General features: G+C 41.6%; 1 protein-coding gene across 4 annotated transcripts in view; it reads left to right on the forward strand.

Moving 5' to 3' along the window:
- Nucleotides 1-18,655, forward strand: part of PSAT1 (phospholipid sterol acyl transferase 1) — a 380,472-nt gene that overhangs the window by 265,436 nt on the left and 96,381 nt on the right. For all 4 annotated transcript variants that reach the window (XR_016247812.1, XR_016247813.1, XM_089377882.1 and 1 more), the window contains exons 9-10: nucleotides 10,459-10,556; nucleotides 18,560-18,611. Coding sequence is in view for 2 of the 4 variants with exons in the window: in XM_089377882.1 (XP_089234008.1) it covers nucleotides 10,459-10,556; nucleotides 18,560-18,611 (150 nt within the window). In the remaining 2 variants the exon portion in view is untranslated. The remainder of the gene's footprint in view (nucleotides 1-10,458; nucleotides 10,557-18,559; nucleotides 18,612-18,655) is intronic.

The raw sequence follows: 18,655 nt of genomic DNA on the forward strand, positions 1-18,655 counted from the left end.
AATGAGACAAACACACAAGGGACACATATTTTTGGACTAAACATCCCCAGAAAAACTCAATGCGGGAAAACCGGTGCAACAGCTCTGAGGGTTTTCTATTATTAAGCAAAAGTTCTGAATACAAATGTTGGTTGCCCTCCCGACAAACCAGTGACAGAGAAATACAATGGCGAAGAACCTGAGTGAGTTTTACCTCACTTCACCTGGCAGAATCCGACTGATCGGCAGCAAAACTGGCTGGCCCCTGTTGAAATTTCTAAGTATTACCGGTTAGAAATTTTATCTGTATTCTCCAGTTTATTTCTCCTACTTGTTAATTACGAACAAGTTATTTAAACATATAAATATCGAAATAAACACAATACAGTCTCAACCATCTACAGATCAACAGCTGAAAGAAATAACAAACACACAAGTGACAATGTTATGTTTCGACAACTCATCCCCGGAAAAACCCAACTTGGGAAAACCGATATAGCTATTCTAAGGGTTATTTTATTATGCAGTATTTCCTTGAGTACAACTGGGAGGCAAACTGGCTCACCCGACAAAGAAAATAATCTGACAGTAATACCTCTCTATTCGGAAGCAAATATTTGGAAAGTCTGCCCCACCAAACCCTCTCTAGCACAACTGAAGCACTGTGTCAGCCCTCCTGGCCTCTCTGTCAGCCTGAAAACCCCTGCGTCAGCTCTTTGAGGCTTTGTGCAACCTCTTTGGCTCTTTGTGTCACCCCTGCAGCGTCTGCGTGGATGAACCAGGCCCTCCTGGCCTCTGCGCTGTCTCTGCTAGCCTCTACGTGGCTACCTCTGGCTTTTGCGTCTGCCTCTGCACTGGTCTCTCGACACTATCTCCGCTTTTCTGTCTCGTACTCCTTGCCCCTCGCTGCAAATTGATCACTGATTCGATTTCTCTTAGCAAACCCCGCTCTAGAAAATCGAATGACTGATCACTCTGGTGTACTCTCTAACTGACCCTCAAGCCTCCTCTTATACTTTTCTTGTTGGTCCTTCAATGGCCGAGATTACATCTCTAATCAACGGTTAAGATTAGATTTGGCTTGATCCATCTCTTTTAGAACCTTCTAACCCAGTTTTATATTAATACCCATTAATATTTTATTTTTACTAAGTTTAGACTTAGGAACTCCATTAAAAGTATTAATTATTTTAATATCTCCTTAACCGGGTAGAATCTGCCCAAACCATTTCTGGGTCTTGGAGATCTCATGTGCTTTAGCCTCTCCACCAATTTTCATGGCTAGAGCACATCCGATGCTACCCCAAACTACTCCACACTAAGAATCACTCTGATTATATGACACCGGTTCCTGTGCTGATGCTAGGCCTCCCAGCCCAACATCCTTTGCTCTGCTGCATCTTGTACTGCTGCACATGGCCCTGCCACTGCCACTGCTACATCCGTATGAAATCTCCCTCTGCATCCGTGCTGTTGCTGGTCCTTTCTCCCAACACTGCATCTGCACTGCAACCCCCTATCATCATGCTGCATCGTGCTACTGCTAACTACTACTGCACTGCAACTCAGTTACTGAGAAGTAAGTAACTGATCCACCCAACTACTGACATCCCTGTTAGGCTAGAAACACTCTCGATGCTGAAGCTCTCTCTGTCGCTATCACGTGCTCCCTCTATTGCCTCTGCGCTGCTGCAACAACTCCCTGCCTCTCGCATCGCTGCAAACCTCTCTGTGCCATCCTGCACTGTTGCAACCTCCTCTGTGCCTCTCGCACTGCTGCAGCCTGCTAGCTCTGTGCTGCCCGGGACTACTGCACTGTAGCACTCTCTGTCATTTCATCCGCATCCATTCCTACTGAAATCCGTCATCATGCTACTCTCACTTTGGGGCTCCCGTAGCCAAGTATGATCCAAGAGTTTGGGTACCTCAAGGATCCTGCCCCTCATCGCCTGTAGTCTTCCTGACTACAGCTCGATGTCTCCCCACCTCTTCTCTAGAGGTACATGAGCACTCATGGCACAATTGTCATCCTCCTCTACATCCTTTTTCGCCTTCACTGGCGCTGCCTTAGAGTCAAACGCCTCTCCCTTAGTCTTTTTCCTCAGACACTGGTTTGCATAATGCCCCAGTTCCCCACAGTTGAAGCACTTTATCTTGGAGAGGTCCTTTTTCTTCCTCTTCTCCTGCTTCCTCGCAGATGCCAGAGCTGCATCCTCTTCCTCCTCTTTCTTGATCCGAACTCCTTTGCTGCTACTTCCCGTCTTGGTTAGTCGTCTGATCTCTTCTTGGCAGAGAGCTGCCCACAATTCTTCCCAATTTGGAAGATTTGCCTTGCCGAGAATGCTCTGGACAAATGTCTCCCACTCCTCGGAGACTGTGTTTAGGGCGATCCTCACCATCAACTCCTGATCTGGCGTGGCCCCTATGGAAGTCAGTTGGTCCCGGATCTCCTTCAATCTACCAAGGAAGTGATCTATCTGCTCCCCCTTCTGCATCTGGTATGACTGCAGTTGATTCTCAAGTAACATCTTCCTCTGCACGGAAGTATGCTGGTACAACGTCTTCAAGGTGTCCCACATTTCCTTTGCCGTCTCCTTCTCAGCAATATGTTGGACCACATGATCCTTGACCCCATCAAGGATGATGCATTTCGCCTTGGCCATTGCCTCCTCGTACTTTTCATTGTCAGCTGGGTCAACTAGGATAGCCACATTTCTCAAGGCGAAGGCCTTGATGTGATGTCTATCTAGAATGGACAGGATCCTGGCCTTCCAGACCACAAAGTTGGATGCCCCGTCCAGCCTGTCCTGATCCCTCAATCCATTCATGGCCATCTCTTTGCTCTTCCTTTTGACTCCTCCGAGTCTCTACTTCCCTCTGGAAGTTCTCTCTTCGACTCCCTCTAAGTCTCTACTTCCCGTCTGGAAGTTCTCTGCTAGACTCCCTCTGAGTCTCAATTTCCCTCCTGGAAATCCGCTTACCAACCGTAGAGTCACAGCTCTTTGATCTCCTATGCACCTGCAACACTGATATGGATTTCTTGGCTAGAAATCCGCCTAGGTAGCGACTCCCTCTACCTTGGTTTTGCCCCGTTAGGTATTGTTCTGTCTCGGCAACAACAACACCCCACCAGCTTCACTCTCCGCAAACTCCCCACAGCTTCCTAAGCCCCAACAATCGAAGGACTGAGCCTCTAGGCTCTGCGCAATCCCGACACTGGATGGAATGCTCCACTAGCCAACTGCGCCACCCTCCTGGTCTATGCGTGGCTCTTTGTGAGCCTTTTCTGCCCTCCTCAGCCTCTGTGCTGGCCTCTCTCTGGCCCGAACTGATGAGACAGTCCCTCTGTGTCAACCCTTCTCCGCCGCTTTCCGCTAGGAACAACTTTTGTCACTTGGGACAACTGTTTCTGCTGCAAATTTTATCTATATTCTCAGTCTATTTCTCCTACTTGTTAATTACGAACAAGTTATTTAAACATATAAATATCTAAATAAACACAATACAGTCTCAACCATCTACAGATCAACAACTGAAAGAAATAGCAAACACACAAGTGACATTGTTATTTTTGGACAACTCGTCCCCGGAAAAACCCAACTTGGGAAAACCTGATAGAGAAAATAATATGGCAGTAATACCTCTCTATTCAGAAGCAGATATTCGGAAAGTCTGCCCCACGAAATCCTCTCCAGCACAACTGAAGCACTGCGTCAGCTTGAAAACCCCCTGCGTCAGCTCTCGAGGCTCTGCGCAACCTCTCTTGCTCTCTGCGTCACTCCTGCAACCTCTGTGTGGATGACGCAAGCCCTCCTGGCCTCTACGCTGTCTCTACTAGCCTTTGCGTGGCTCCCTCTGGCTTCTATGTCTGCCTCTCTGCTTCTGCACTGGTCTCTTGTCATTATCTCTGCCTCTTTGTCTCGTACTCACTACCCCTCGCTGCAAACTGATCACTGATTCGATTTCTCTTTGCAAACCCCGCTTTAAAAAATCGAATCACTGATAACTCTGGTGTACTCTCCAACTGACCCTCAAGCCTCCTCTTATACTTTTCCTATTGGTCTTTCAACGGCCGAGATTACATCTCTAATCAATGACTAAGATTAGATTTGGCTTGATCCATGTCCTTTAGAACCTTCTAACTGAGTTTTATGTTAATATCCATTAATATTTTACTTTTCCTAAGTTTAAACTTAGGAACTCCATTAAAAATATTAATTATTTTAATATTTCTTTAATCGGGCAGAATCTGCCCAAACCATTTTTGGGTCTTGGAGAACTCATGTGCTTTAGCCTCTCCACCAATTTGCATGGCTAGAGCACATCCGATGCAAAACTGGTTGGCCACGGCTACCACTGCACTGCCCCTTTGTAGTAACTGCGTGGCCCTGCGTGGAGCTCTCTGAGGCTCTGCGTCAGTTATTCTTCCCACTGCGCTAGCTTTCTCGGCTGTTCCGAGAGTTCCCAGCAGTTCCGGGTCTCTGCGTGGAAGGCAACTTTCTCCCTCTGCGTTGACCCTTCTGGCTCTGTGTCAAGGCTGCGTGGGCCCAGACTTGCCCAACGTCAACTCTTCCTGGCTACCGCGTTGCCTCCACAAGCTTCTCTCCACCTCTTTGTCAGTATTCCCGAACTGTCGCTGCCCCTCAGCTGCAAGATCTCCCCATTCGATTTCCCTCCTGAGAACTTCTCACCTTAGAAAGTCGATTTCCTCAATTTCTTTGTGTCTTCTCCAACTGACCCTAATCCTTCCCTTATACTTTTCCTGTTGAGAAATCAACAGCCGTGATCTAATCTCTAATCAATGGCTAAGATTAAATTAGACTTGATCCTCGTCTCTTAGAAGCTTCTCACCCATATTTTCATTAATACCCATTAATATTTTAATTTTCCTAAGTATAGACTTAAGAACCCCATTAAAAATATTAATTATTTTAATAAAATACAATCCAGGTGGAATTTCACCAAACGATTTATGGGTCTTGGAGATCTCATGTGTTCTAGCACCTCCACAAAATTTCAGAGCTAGAGCACATCCGATGCTACCCCAAAATCAACATACGACACTGTGAGAGTGTGAACAAAGTTGACCAAGTCTTCAATTAAATGCAATAAAGTAGGTGAGTGGACCATTCGATCAAGTCACGAAAAGGACAAAAGATTAAATCAAAGTACATAATAGGTAAAGTAGAAGTTCACACGTTTATTGCAGTAAGTCTCATCATCTAGTTATAATTTCATTTGTTGCTTCTAGTTGTTATGTCATTGATTTAATACTCTTTTTAATGACATTTAAAGAATAATAATAATAGCAAAGTAGATGGTGTCTGTAAGATTCCCCCCTTGGCAATTCTAAGGATTCCACTGGGTTGTCTGAGTTTTACAATTGTCTTGTCACTGGGGCATTTTGTCAAACATTTGGCAATTGGATTGTTGTAGATGATGTTTCTTGAATTTAATTTCAAATAAAGACACACAATGATAACAAGTGACCCAAAACTCTTCCAAGCAGTGGTTTATTAAATAAATTCAACTCAGAAGTGCATAAACTACTGAAAATGAATGGAAACAATAATGTATGCACTTTAATCCCACTGAAGATATCTTAGAACAAGATAATAATAATTTTGGAAATAGATTGTCATTTAATCTTCGAACAACATAAATTACAATATGATATCTTGAGTATTGATGACCCCCTTGTTGAATGAGTTATAAAAGAGGGAAAATTAGGAGTCTCTTCTTATTCTAACATTTTACCATTTGAGAAAAAGAAATTTGGAGAGCTCTTGGAGAAGAGAGTAAGGTTTTTGGAAACCCTCATCTTGGTTGCTAGTTTTGGTGTTGAAAACATACACTCTAGCTAGTTTGGGGAGTGAGATCACTCAAATTTCGCCATTGTCTTTCATGAGAGAGGAAGATTTGAGGAAGATGAAGGAGGTAACAGTGTTATCAGTTGATTTTATCTTCTATTATTGAGCTTTTTATATATCTATTGCAGGCTGAATTTTGGGAACCCATTTGGTGCACTCCATTTGATGCCCGCCCAATATGACCATCGTGAATCCATCAAACTTCTCCATTAGAATCTCCCTCTGATCCACCAAGGTCACATCGATAAAATTGTGGGATGCTCCACCTTCAATCAACACAGTTACCTTCTGCCCCAACATGACCTTGCTGATTCTCAATACTTGATACCTAGGGACTGTGGAGTCCTGACATAGAAGCAAATAACTAGGCCTTTAGTCTTGACCTGAGATGACTCCTTTCCTATAGTCAGATGTCCTTGCTCATGTGCCTGCCCTTGCCCTGACTCCCCATCCTCCTCATGACTATCACTATCTGGATAGACCTCAATGTAGTGTGCTTTTCCTGGCTTGCCCTTTCCTACACATCTGTATCTTGGTGCCCAAGGTTCCTTTTAGCTAAAGCAAACTTTCTTCTTTCTTAGCTCCTTTTGGGTTTCCTCATCCAACTTTGACTTCTTGGTGTACTCCATTTGAAAGGGTTTAGTCTCTTTAGCCTTTTGAGGGAAGGATGACTTGGGAGGAAATCTACTCTTGGGAATTGCATCTTGCATATCTCAAGCTCTATTAACTGCATCACGTAGAGTGGCAGGTTGATAACCTTTAACCCAACCACGTAGAGGCTCAAATAACGCCTCCACAAATAGCATCACCAACCGTGTCTCATATATGTCTGTAACCATAATTGCCTATCTCTGAAAATTTGAGATGTATGCCTTTGAAGTGCCTGTATGCTTGAGCTGAGCTAGGTCCCTAAAATGAATCTCTGGATCCTTCTTGTCAAAGTGCTCTATGAGTCTCTGAGTAAACTCGAGATATGAGGTGATGCTGGCATGGCCCATGGTCACTAACCCATGATACCACCACTCATGGGCTTCCCCATCCAGATGTAATGTAGCCAACTTAATGGCATCAACCTCAGTCATCTAATGTAAATGAAAGTAGGTGTCCAACTTTTGGACCCATGATCTAGTTGATCATTTTGATGACCCATCAAAACACGAAATAGACACTTTCCCTAGTGTCTTTTGGAGCTCATTGCTCTGCCGCATTTCCTTCTGCAATCCTTTAGGCTTATTTTTCCTTTGAAGGTTGCAGAAATTTGTGGAGCTCATGGCAACTTGGAAGTCTCGCCCCAACCTCCTATACTCCACCAAATAATCCCCAAAGGGAATTTCCTAGTCATTCTACTCCACTTGTTCAGTTGCTGTCTCATTGAGAAATTGTGGCATGGTGGGTCTAGATGACCTGCTATATATGTGGGGTGGCTATGTACGGTTGTGCGTGCATGGCTGGCTTCTCCACTATTAGATCCTTTACCATTATTGGGATCCTTATTATGTTGCTCCCCCATTGGAGTTTCGGTGGAACCCCCCTTGCTACCTAAGTTTTTCATCAACTCCACCATCTCCTTTTGGCCCCTAGCCAAGTCATTTTGGACACTAAACAAGCTATTAAACTCTTGATTTTCCTTATCCCCCATGACTGTCTTCTCTTTTTTAGAGGGTACTTCTTCTCCTTTCCCCTTGTTAGGTGTTTCTTCTTCTTCTTCCCACAAAGGAGTGGGCTCTCTAACTTGATAACTCCTTCTATAAGTGATACCACTAAAGCGCTATTCTTCGTGACTCATAAAACCTCTGCCAAAGTCTGCCTGTCAAACCTCATAATTGTCCAAGACCATGCTTTGATACCACTGTAAGATCCCCCCTTGTAAATTCTTAGGATTTCACTGAGTTTTCTGAGTTTTACAAGGGTCTTGTCATTGGGACATTTTGTCAAACATTTGGCAACTTGATTGTTGTAGATGATGTTTCTTGAATTTAATTTCAAATAAAGACACACGATTATAACAAGTGACCCAAAACTCTTCCAAGTAGTGGTGTAGTAATAAAATTCAACTTAGAAATGAATAAACTACTGAAAATGAATGGAAACAATAATGTATACACTTTAATCCCATTGAAGATATCTCAGAACAAGATAATAATAATTTTGGAAATACATTGTCATTTAATCTTCTAACAAAAAAAATTACAATATGAGAAATGACAATGGAACTAGGACTATTTCATCAAGAGATATCTTGAGTATTGATGACTCCCCTTTGTAGTAACAACAATGGGTATTTTGGCCCTCAAGTCTTCCCTCTTTGACTAAATAGGTGACCCATGCATAGCACAACACCTCAACTCCAAATAAGTGATACAGACAATGAGGAATGAACTTGGTCCCCACCCACAATGTATGCCTAACAACTCATCCAATAGGGAGTATTGTTTATCTCCGCCTTTAATTACTGAACTCGGCCCACTGTTAAGACAAAGACTTTGACCATCTTGTACAGAAGACAACTCGACCTTATATGGGGCAGAACTCGGGCTCTCAGTTAAGGTAATATGACCAACAATAAAGATTAAATTTGGCCCTCTTCTACACAGTCACTTGCCCCATTTTGCAGAGATACTCGGCTTCTTTAATGGCTGTCAGATTCGACCCTTCAAAGGTACAGATCGGACCCCTTTAGAATAGCAGAACTCGGCCCTTACAACAATCCTAAACTTGGCTTTCTTCCACAAGAATCTCGACCTTGGATTTATGGCAGTGTTTGGTCCTCAAGAATGTGACTTTAATTTGGCTCTCCACCTCCAATAAACTCAACCTACAATAAATATATAGAAAGCCCAATATTAGAAGATAAAATCAATTGATAACACTGTTACCTCCTTTATCTTCCTCAAATCTTCCTCTCCCATGAACATAGTATTCAAAACCGGTCAATTCATTAACCAAAGTCAGCAGACGGGTAGAAAATCTGGGTTGAACTGCTCTCCTCGCTAGTTTTTTAGACAAACTGGGCATAAATTGACCGATTCATTGCCAAGCCAACCTCAGACCCACCAAACACAACTTTTTTTGGCTTTTGAGGTGCTTTTGAGGGAAACTAAGGGTTATTTCCCTCCAAAAACAACCCCTCCAAGCCAATAAAAGGAGGTCTCCTCTCTCATTTGCCTCACACATCTCATTTGGAGTTTTGTGACCTTCATTGTGAGCTTGGAGATTGTTGAGTTTTTGCTGGAGTAGTGGAAAAAAAAATATTTTGAGCTAAGTAGTGGCCACCATGCCTCCAAAAGCCAAGGATACTGCATGGGCTCATTGTGATATGATTGATGGCAAAATGATTTACAAATATTGCCAAAAATCTATTGGAGGGGGTCTTAACAGGTTCAAGCAACACTTGGCTGGGATAGGAGGCCATGTAAAGCCATGTAGATCACCAAATGAACTAATAGGGCATATTAGGGCAGAATACCTTTAGAAGTTTGAGACTCAAGTCACTGAACCAGCAAAGAAGATTGTGACTCAAGCCGTTGCAAAGTTTGGGGGTCGAGACTCAACCAACTGAGTTTGATCATGATGAGAAGTTTCAAGCGATAATGTTGATCACTAATATCATATATGTAGACTTGTAGTAGGCCATTGGCCCCATAGCTTGTAGGCTTTGTTTTTCGACTATAGAGGCCATTTAGAGCCTCATTGATTATATATTTTGTTGTTGATATGTATTGCATAATGCACTTGGTGCCATTTTGATATATTCACCTTTACATGGTATATATATGAACAAACTTTGCATATTTTGTGTGTATTGGTTTGGAATCATGGTTTTAAATCTTAAAAACAATCTTTTTCATTAAAAATTAATTATTTCATGTGTTTTTTTTAAACCAATTCATTGAGATCTAACCAGTCCCGATTTGACCAGTTTCGGTTTGAAATCCGTTTTATTAGGTGGACCGGTCTGGTTTTGAATACTATGCCCATGAAGCACAATGGCGAAATCTGAGTGATCTCACTCCCTAAACTATCTAGGGTGTATGGTTTCAACACCGAACTAGGAACTAGGATGAGGGTTTCCAAAAACCCTAGTCTCTTCTCCAAATATCTTTTTCTCAAATGGAAAAATGCTAGAATGAGGAGAGACCCCTCATTTTCCCTATTTTATAACTAATTCGTCACTTTTGCCATCATTTTACCTTTTTATTTTAATAAAGTCATTTTATTGAGTTTTCTCACTTTATATGTTTAGAGTGACTTTTCATTAGCCTAGGACCCTTGTCCCTTTTTCACCACTTTAGCTTTTTAAATATTTTCTCTTAAGTGAATCATGTTCCCTTGATTAATTTTTCCTTCTCTAGCCTATGTGAACCTTAGTAGGCTAGCAGATCCCCTTCGTTATGTCTCCTAAGTGATTGAGGACATTACAATGTCTTTGGACTGAAATTTTGGTCCTTTATATATTGTTTTTGTTTTCTGCAATTCTGCAGATTCTTATGATGTGCTACATTATAGATAATGCTAAATGGATCATTTTATTCTGGTCATCTTATTTTGTTGAAAATAAGCATTATATACTTAACAACGCAATGACTATTTTTCATGTAACAATTGCCAGGTAAGCTATCACTTTGCACCCAGTGGGAAACCATATCCGGATAATTGGATCATTACAGATATTATCTATGAGATTGAGGGAGGCACTTTGCAATCCAGGTCAGGGATCTCTTATCAGTGTTCAATGAGAATCAAATACCGATTATGTTTATGGAAAAAATAGATGTTAAATTTGTACTAATCCATATCTTTGTCAGGTGTATATTTCAATAAATTAATAACATTATTTAGTCTTTTTCCCTTTTGTCTTTTATATAAGAAGTGCATACATGAACAGCTCCGGGACATGTATTTTATTGGTGAATTGTAGGCAGACACATCTGACTTTTCTCCAGTTATGATAGAAACTTGTTTTTGCTGTACACTCTTTAATACTAGATTTCCTTGAAGGATATGTCGTATTGCCCATGCCTGTAACTTGAACCAGAGAAAGTGAGAGTGAGGATGCTCATCCAGCTATACAAGACTTGAAGAGAGATGGATTGCTGTATTTTATTGGCTATGATAGAAGCTGTAGTAAATTCTTACAACTTATGTGTAACAATATTTGACATGTCTACTTGCCACAAACTCTAGATACAAGAAACATCATCCTTGAGGTCCACTGGTATTTGGTCTGATAGTTATTTTAGCATCCAGTTACTCAGTGGATGAAAAACTGCATTCCTGTGATTCAAATTTTACCCTTCGAGTCAACCAAGTCGATTATAGATTACATTTGTCCTCTAAACATAATACCTATAATCTGAACTAGAGAATTTCAGATGGAGTGTGATCATGCAATAAAGGCATTCCACTACATTGAGAGGCTAACATTGTGTTCATAAGGTTGTTTGCGTTGCCTCCAAAAAAGACCTATCTGTATCAAATTATATTCATTTATTCCATCCTTAAATGGTGAGAGGATGCTCTTGATTGCTGAAAATTGTTTTGGTGTGCAGATAATAAAAACAATTTGTGACTCCCAGAATTGACTTAATCCTAGAGCACAACCTGTCAGGAGGAGACCATAGAAGATCTATCCTAGGTATAATTCAAGGTTCATTAAAAAATTCAAGAAATAATTAACTGATGGGTTAATTTTGCAAGTCAACAGAAGTGAGCAAGCATCACCTACTGTGATAAATCCTAAAACTGATTGCAGATTGCAGATTTCTTGAGATTTTAGAAGGGTAAGTAAAAATCTCATAACGAAGAAGAATCCCTCCCTATCCCTTGACTGATTAAATCCTAGAAGTTGATCGATATAAGATTTATTATTTTCTAGATGGGTTTTGTTACCCTTAATATCAGCAGGGGCACACATACATTTTTGTAGTGCATTTAACACCATAGTAATCCCAAGGGCACAAGTCAAAGGCCTTGTAACAACTATGTGAGGTCTTGTATTAGGTGTCGACCTTGTGTTTGGTTGGCCATGACTGGCTCCTATATAGGATTGGAGGGCCTTGGATGGGCTTACTTGAGGACTCATGGTTTTGGAGGAGTCTGCTTATGTAGGGTGGTCACTAGTGCATGTGTTAGTCTACCATGCGTTGGGGTGCACCTATGTCATACCGCATGTGTTGGCGGGAAAAGTTCCCTAAGGCAAGGGTTGAAAACCTCAACAGAGCAAGATAAAACAATCAACAAAGAACACTCAATCAAGCATGCCAAACATTCGAATTATCAAAGTTGGACTTAGAGACATACCTAAGGGTCCTACGTTTGAAGATGTTCCCGTAGGGTCCAAACCCTCTACTTCCTCCAAGATGTGCAGACCTGCAAATCAATCATAAAAGCATATACATAATATATAATTCAACGTGCATGCATAAGAATATGTTAGATCATCATATATAACAATTCAGACTATCATTCATAAGATGACAACATATATTGGGAACAAGACATGAGCTTCTTTATTGATTAACAACAATAAGTACAGGATAAATACAACCTGATCCAGGCCAAAGGCACCGACGAAGCCTTCCTCCGGATCCGTCCAGCCCGAGCCACGAAGACAACCTCTCTAATAGGTGCAAGAAGATGCTAGATAAGGAGGCTGAGCATCTCTGCAAAGGAAACCAAGGTTTCCTAGAGACTGGGAGTGCAGGAGGCATGGGAAAAGTAGACTTGATCTAGGGAAAATCAAGTATAATGTTGATATCTCTCTTCTCATATGAATTAGGCCTACCCAAGGGGTGTATATATACCACCTCAAATTGGTTATTTCAATTAGGCCATGGGCTCCTGTAGGTGGGCTCTTGGTAAAACCCGTAAACCTCGCCTGAAAAATAACATTTTATTTTATTTTTTCATATTTAAAAATGTATATGCAAGTATAGTGTTATGGGACCCATGTATGTACGCGTTTTTGTGTGGGCAGAGTCGTGTATGGAATTTGAAATACAATTTTTTAGTATAAAGTCAAGTCTGCATGGGTAAAGGGATTGCCTAGGGCCATAAAAGAGCATCAAGTCTACAGGAGTGCTAAATGATGCTATAACATATGCCCCCTAATATATAAAGTCAAAGAGGAACATGATGGCCGAAATATATTAAGTATAGAGAGAGGAGTCATTCGAAACCCAGGAGGAGATCACTAGATTCCAGCCCATCAAATACCTGTGGAAGGAGTCAGAAAGAAAAATCATGTCTGAGGCGGGCATACCCATGCTCAAAAGTAGTAAAGCATGTCCGTTGATCAAGTATAATGCGGATCCAAAATGTATACATAAGTGTACAAAATGAGCTAAAGAATACATAGTGGATCATCAAATCATAGCCGCGAAAGAACACAACAGAGCTATGTCTCAATATCACATAGAAGAATGTCTGATCAATGATGTTGCATAATTGATCCTCATAAAAGTACCAAGTCATATAGGTGGAATAGTGGTATTGCATAAACTTGGGTGCCAACATATAAGATGCTGCTGAAAAAGTCTACAACATATAGAGCTGAGAGGTGTCACTGGCAGAAAATGGAAGGAGCTATCAAGTGAACCAAGATGTTGACACAACTCGAGGTCTTCATCGACCGCAAATGGTACATTTCTACACCATGGGAATAAATGAATTGAAGTCAACCATGTGAGAAATCGTTTGATTACCGGTCATTGATGTATACTGTTAACAAACGCGATACAACTCACCAATAATGATAATGAGTGTCAAGGTACCCCAATACAATTTAACAAGTGTGAATAGATGTGTTTAAGTCGAACACTTGAAAGAATCTACCAATCAGGAGACATTGATGTATTCTCACTGTCGATAGCGAAGGAGTTTGCCACTGATGACTACAAACCCTAAGGTATTGAAAAAGGATTCTAGACCTTGTTCCTAGAGCAATGAGTTGGAGTCGATGGGACGAGATCTCTTGGAAGGAAGGCATTAAGGCATCCCACATCAACCAGCGCAAGTGCAATCCGCAGGCCAATAATTTGGAAGAACTCGAACGAATAAAGATGAAGTAACCATTTCGAAGTACATTTTCAACGTGCACAAAATGTGGCTAGTGCATGAAAGAAAGCCTCTGAATTAACCAATAATGAAAGCTGACACAAAAACGAGGAATCCACTAATAGGGTCAAATGGAAAGCAAGGTTCAACATGAATACCCAATGTGTGATAATGTAAGCTGACGTCGAACATAAGGGAAACCACTCAGTCAAAGACCCATAATACTAATCGATGTTGAGCACAAGGTCACCTATCATTGATGTAAATAGGGCGAGGGTGCAACTCAAGTTCTACTCTCAGAGCAATTTATCAGAGCCGATAAGAGCAGACTTGCCAGCAAGAAGTCAATGAGGACCTTCTTAACTAGCACGAGTAAAGGACCAAGTCGCTAATGTGATACTGAGAGTAACTTGACAGACAGGGCATGGCCGATAGAAATGAGTCAAGAGATATCGCAGAAAGGCCGACAATAGGGTAACTTCCCTTTAACAAAATCACGACTTGATGTGACTTTACGGTAGTAGAAAATAACTTTGTATAAGTTTGCGATGCAGGAGGCATCAACAAACTCTCCATATGATTGGAAGAGTTAAGCAATCAGTGGAGGACTGACTCAAGAACAACGTTTTGGCTTTCTTAAAGTCAAACTCAATCCCATCCCGATGGAGGAAAGGCTCATTTTAAGTGCTTTGTTCAAAGGTGACACGACTGACACTTGCTGCCATCAAATGATGAAGAATTTTTTCCGTTCCCACTCTTTTTTGGAATATTATATTTTTTGTCTTTTTCATATTATAAAGCCTAAAAAAAAATAAAAGAATGCCTATAGTACAGTGGAGAGAATGAGTGTCAAGGGCAAGTGCACTAGTTCCTGGGTCTGGAACATTCCTATGCTCAATGCAAGGTGGCGGATACTGGTCATCGACACTCGGGGGATGTTCCCTCCACGGAAAAGGTGTCAAGTCGCAAAGGCTAATGAATGCATGGTTTGATCTTGTAGAAAAGTCATGGTCAAAAGTGGCTTATACATGAGTCCAATGAAGCCGGCTTAAGGCCAAAAGGGGTGCAAGTGGTCAATATGCAATGCAATAGTACAACTCAACACATGGGAGCCTCTAGGGTATAAAGCCAGAATAAAAGTGGAGAAGAAGAAGAATGAGGCTTCAACACAAATTCATGGCGGGACTAAAGAGGACTCCCGAGCCTACACAATATTTGCAGCATGGGCAACATATGCTAGCGAGGTTCTAACTAGGAAGCCCATGGAAGGAAAGGCTCTACCACTATGTTATGATTTTACGAAACAACGAGTGAGAGAGGTTAAAAAATCGCAACATAGTGGGGTCGACCTTGTGGCTAAATATCGCAGTATGAGGTCAAGATGCAAAATGCAACGGAAAAGTGATATGTCTTAACCTATATGCCAGTTTAGAGTATGATACTTGCCACGATAGGTCAACGATTGTGGAATCGAAACAATAGGAAAACATCACTAAGTGATAAGAGAATTTTCATCACCCTGAAAAAGGCCCTTCCCAACATTTCAAGCAAAGGTCAAAAGTTCATAAAATTAAAATAATAAAGTTAAAAATGAACTTTAGGAAAGTGGGTTTAAGTTTTAATTATAAAATGAAGTTTTGAACTCACCCAATTTCATTCTTACCATCCAAGTGTTGAGGAGAGAGCTTTTGGAGCAAATTTGAGCAAGCAAATCCAACCAATTCCACCAATGAATCCGGAAATCGTGAACTCTAGGTAATTCATAACCCTAATCTCTTCCATTTAAGTAAAAATTTTCATAGGTCGAATCAATTTTTTGAGTGAAAATTTTAAATTTTAAAACCGTTCTATGTATAAGCGGGTCTCGAATTACCGAGCCGCATATAGAAAGCCCTATATGCGAGTTATCAAAGGGAAATTCACGTATATACGCAACTGTATCTTACAGAAGTCGCGTACATGCAGAACTAAGTTCGTAATTCAATTTCTAATCGGTGAAATCACTCAATTTTTCCAGGATGTCGATCGTTTGGAGAGAGAGAGAACACAATGATGTGGATAATGAAGTCTTGGAAGATCAAGAATCATTGGATGGATTGAAAAATTGTGGTTTGCTCAAATTCTTCATGATGCCCAATATGAGAGCTCAAACTCGATTATTGGAAATGTTGATCAATTATTGGGACCCAGAGTAGGAGCAATTCTTCATAGACTCAATGCCTTTGCAAATTGAAGTGGAATACATCTACTTCATTACAGGTCTCTCTCGAAGGGGAGAAGCAGTCAATTTGAAAGGCAAGGCCAGCGGGGGCCTTAACATTGATGATTATATTGTTGTGTATTGTGCACCAAACACTAACAAAGTTGGGTCACAAGTCCTGATCAAAGAAATCACGAGCCTGCCTATCAAGATCATACTTTTCACTATTGCTAGGATATCAGGCTCAACTTCTTTACACCAGGCCTCACGACCAACTATGTTTCTAGCAGTGGAATGCTTGAAACTAGTAGTGTATGATTGGTGTACAACACTCCTGGTCAATATGAAGAAGCAACTCACATCAGTCAAATAGGGGAAGACAAAGAACTTCGGTTATGGTACCATTCTCTGCTCATTTTTCTTTGAGTGGATTCCTGCGCTGCAACCCAAAGTAGCATCTTCCATTCTCTAAAGTGTTCTCCCATCTGTGAGGGGTCTTTAGTCCCTACCGGTTCGATCTGTGCCATAGGCACGAAAGAGGGCAGTGTGGCTCGAGTTGGTCCACTGGCTGATGGGGGTTGTGCTGCTGGTGAAGGGTGATTGAATTGCTGAGAGGCTCGAGAAGTTTATCAAAATAAAAATCCTCAGTTCTGCTTTTTTATCTCCTCTAGCATCTCTTTTTGCCCTTTGCTAAATCATTCAAAGCCTTCAAAAGGCTGTCAAAAGCCATATCCTCCCTGCTCTTGGGCTCTACCATATCTTCCTCTACTACCACTGCCTTCCCCCTGTCCTCCATGTCTGGAGTGATTTCCAACTCTCTTTCTCTGCTCCGGTACCTCTGCCTCCTGTATGTAATGTTCTGCTAGTCCCCTTCTCTTATAGGAGAAAATCCCCACAGTTGAGCCAAGACCTAGGCTCTGATACCACTGTAATGTTCCCGAGCTTGTCTCTAAGGACAAGCATGACAAAACCCAGGTGAGCAAATGCTGATCTGAAGGCTGCCCAACTGCTGCACCAAAACTGATCTGCGCTGCCCAGAAACTGCATTGTCTGCTAGAATCAAAGGGCTGGAATCACTACTTCCTGTGCTTAGAAAATTATAAGATTTCAGCTCCTTGCTCCTTGGCCAAAACCCACCAAAACCCAGGAAGGGTTTGGTTTGGTTCAGACTTCTGAAATTCGACCCCCAAGGAGCCCAACCTCAGCTGCAACTGCAAAACTCGACCTGCTGGAATGAAGCTGTAAAACCTCCTGGAAACTGCCCCAAATCACTGAGATGAACCCTCCTATGAATCTCCTTCCTTCCCAATTGTGATTCCGGGTTGTAGCTCTTCCCCTCAAGACCCACATGTTGCCTTCTCTCTGCGCTGTCCTCCAAGGCTGGAATTCGAACTGTCTGTTTTCTGTCCTCTCCTGCTCCAAAAGTCCTCCTAAATGCTGACCCAATGATGACCTTCGAACTCCTTGGTTTCTCTAGCTGATGGTTGGCCCAAGGTAGCTCTTTCCTCTACTGCGTATTCTCTATTGTTGGCCCATAAATACGCACTTTCTGGTGATAGCTAAGTGGATGTGTTGTAGATACTTTCCGGAACTCCTCAAGATGCTATGGAACTGCCTTCCTAGGGTGGTACTCATAGTCCCTCGAAGGTAAGGTTGAATCTCCCGCTTGAGAGATTCGTGGCTGAACAACTAGTTGACGCGGCTAAGTAGCTCGAGAAAACAATCAAGTAAAATTTGATATGCAAGATGAATGAATCACCAAGTGAGAGGCTCCTCCTCCTTATGACTTCGTGGGCCTTCCTTTGCCTCATGTGGGGCCCCCCAACAGCTATGCTAATTCCCTCCAAGCAATTCGAATTGCCTAGTATGCATTCCCATGTGGGTGGTCCCCACCTTCCACTAGCAAACTAATCTGCCCGTATTTTCTCCTAAGTCCCTAAGTCGAAACTGCTTGGGTCCTTTTCCTTGGCAAAATTGTGCAAAATTATGTAGAGACAGGCCTGTTACAAATGCTTTTGGGAAGGGAAATGACAACTTATTTAGGCTTGAAACAAACTAAAATATTCCCACATAGGTACATGTGCGAAACATGCCCAAAATGTCCTGAATTGTTTTGGGCCATGTTCCTAAATTGTTAAATATGGCTCGAAACTTGAGGATATTTTGGGCACATTCCATGTGCATATTCAAACCCAAAAGGTTAACCCAAAATTGTTTTGAAGAATGGATGGGGGTGGGGCTGTAGGGCATTTCCTGCAACTTAGACTAATACGTTATAATTTCATGCTATTAGAAACGACTGGATCCTTTATTTTGCTCAGTTTAACTTTTGTTTCTAATTATTGCATATGTTTCATTTGTCTCAAGAAGAAATGGATTTTATCAGCACTTTTCTTTTCATGTCTATGGAGGTTTTCTTTCCCTCTTTGTTTCCTGATATGTTGTTATTTGACAGATCAGGAAATCATGTGAATGGAAATCCTGGAGAAGCAAGTGGAGACACCTCTGTATGATTAAGTGCTTTTGAATGAATTGTTGAATTTAACTATAA

The sequence above is a fragment of the Pinus tabuliformis genome, chromosome J, assembly GCF_031772625.1.
Source record: "Pinus tabuliformis cultivar Carrire ecotype Pingquan chromosome J, CPIR1, whole genome shotgun sequence".
NCBI classification, from domain to species: domain Eukaryota; kingdom Viridiplantae; phylum Streptophyta; class Pinopsida; order Pinales; family Pinaceae; genus Pinus; species Pinus tabuliformis.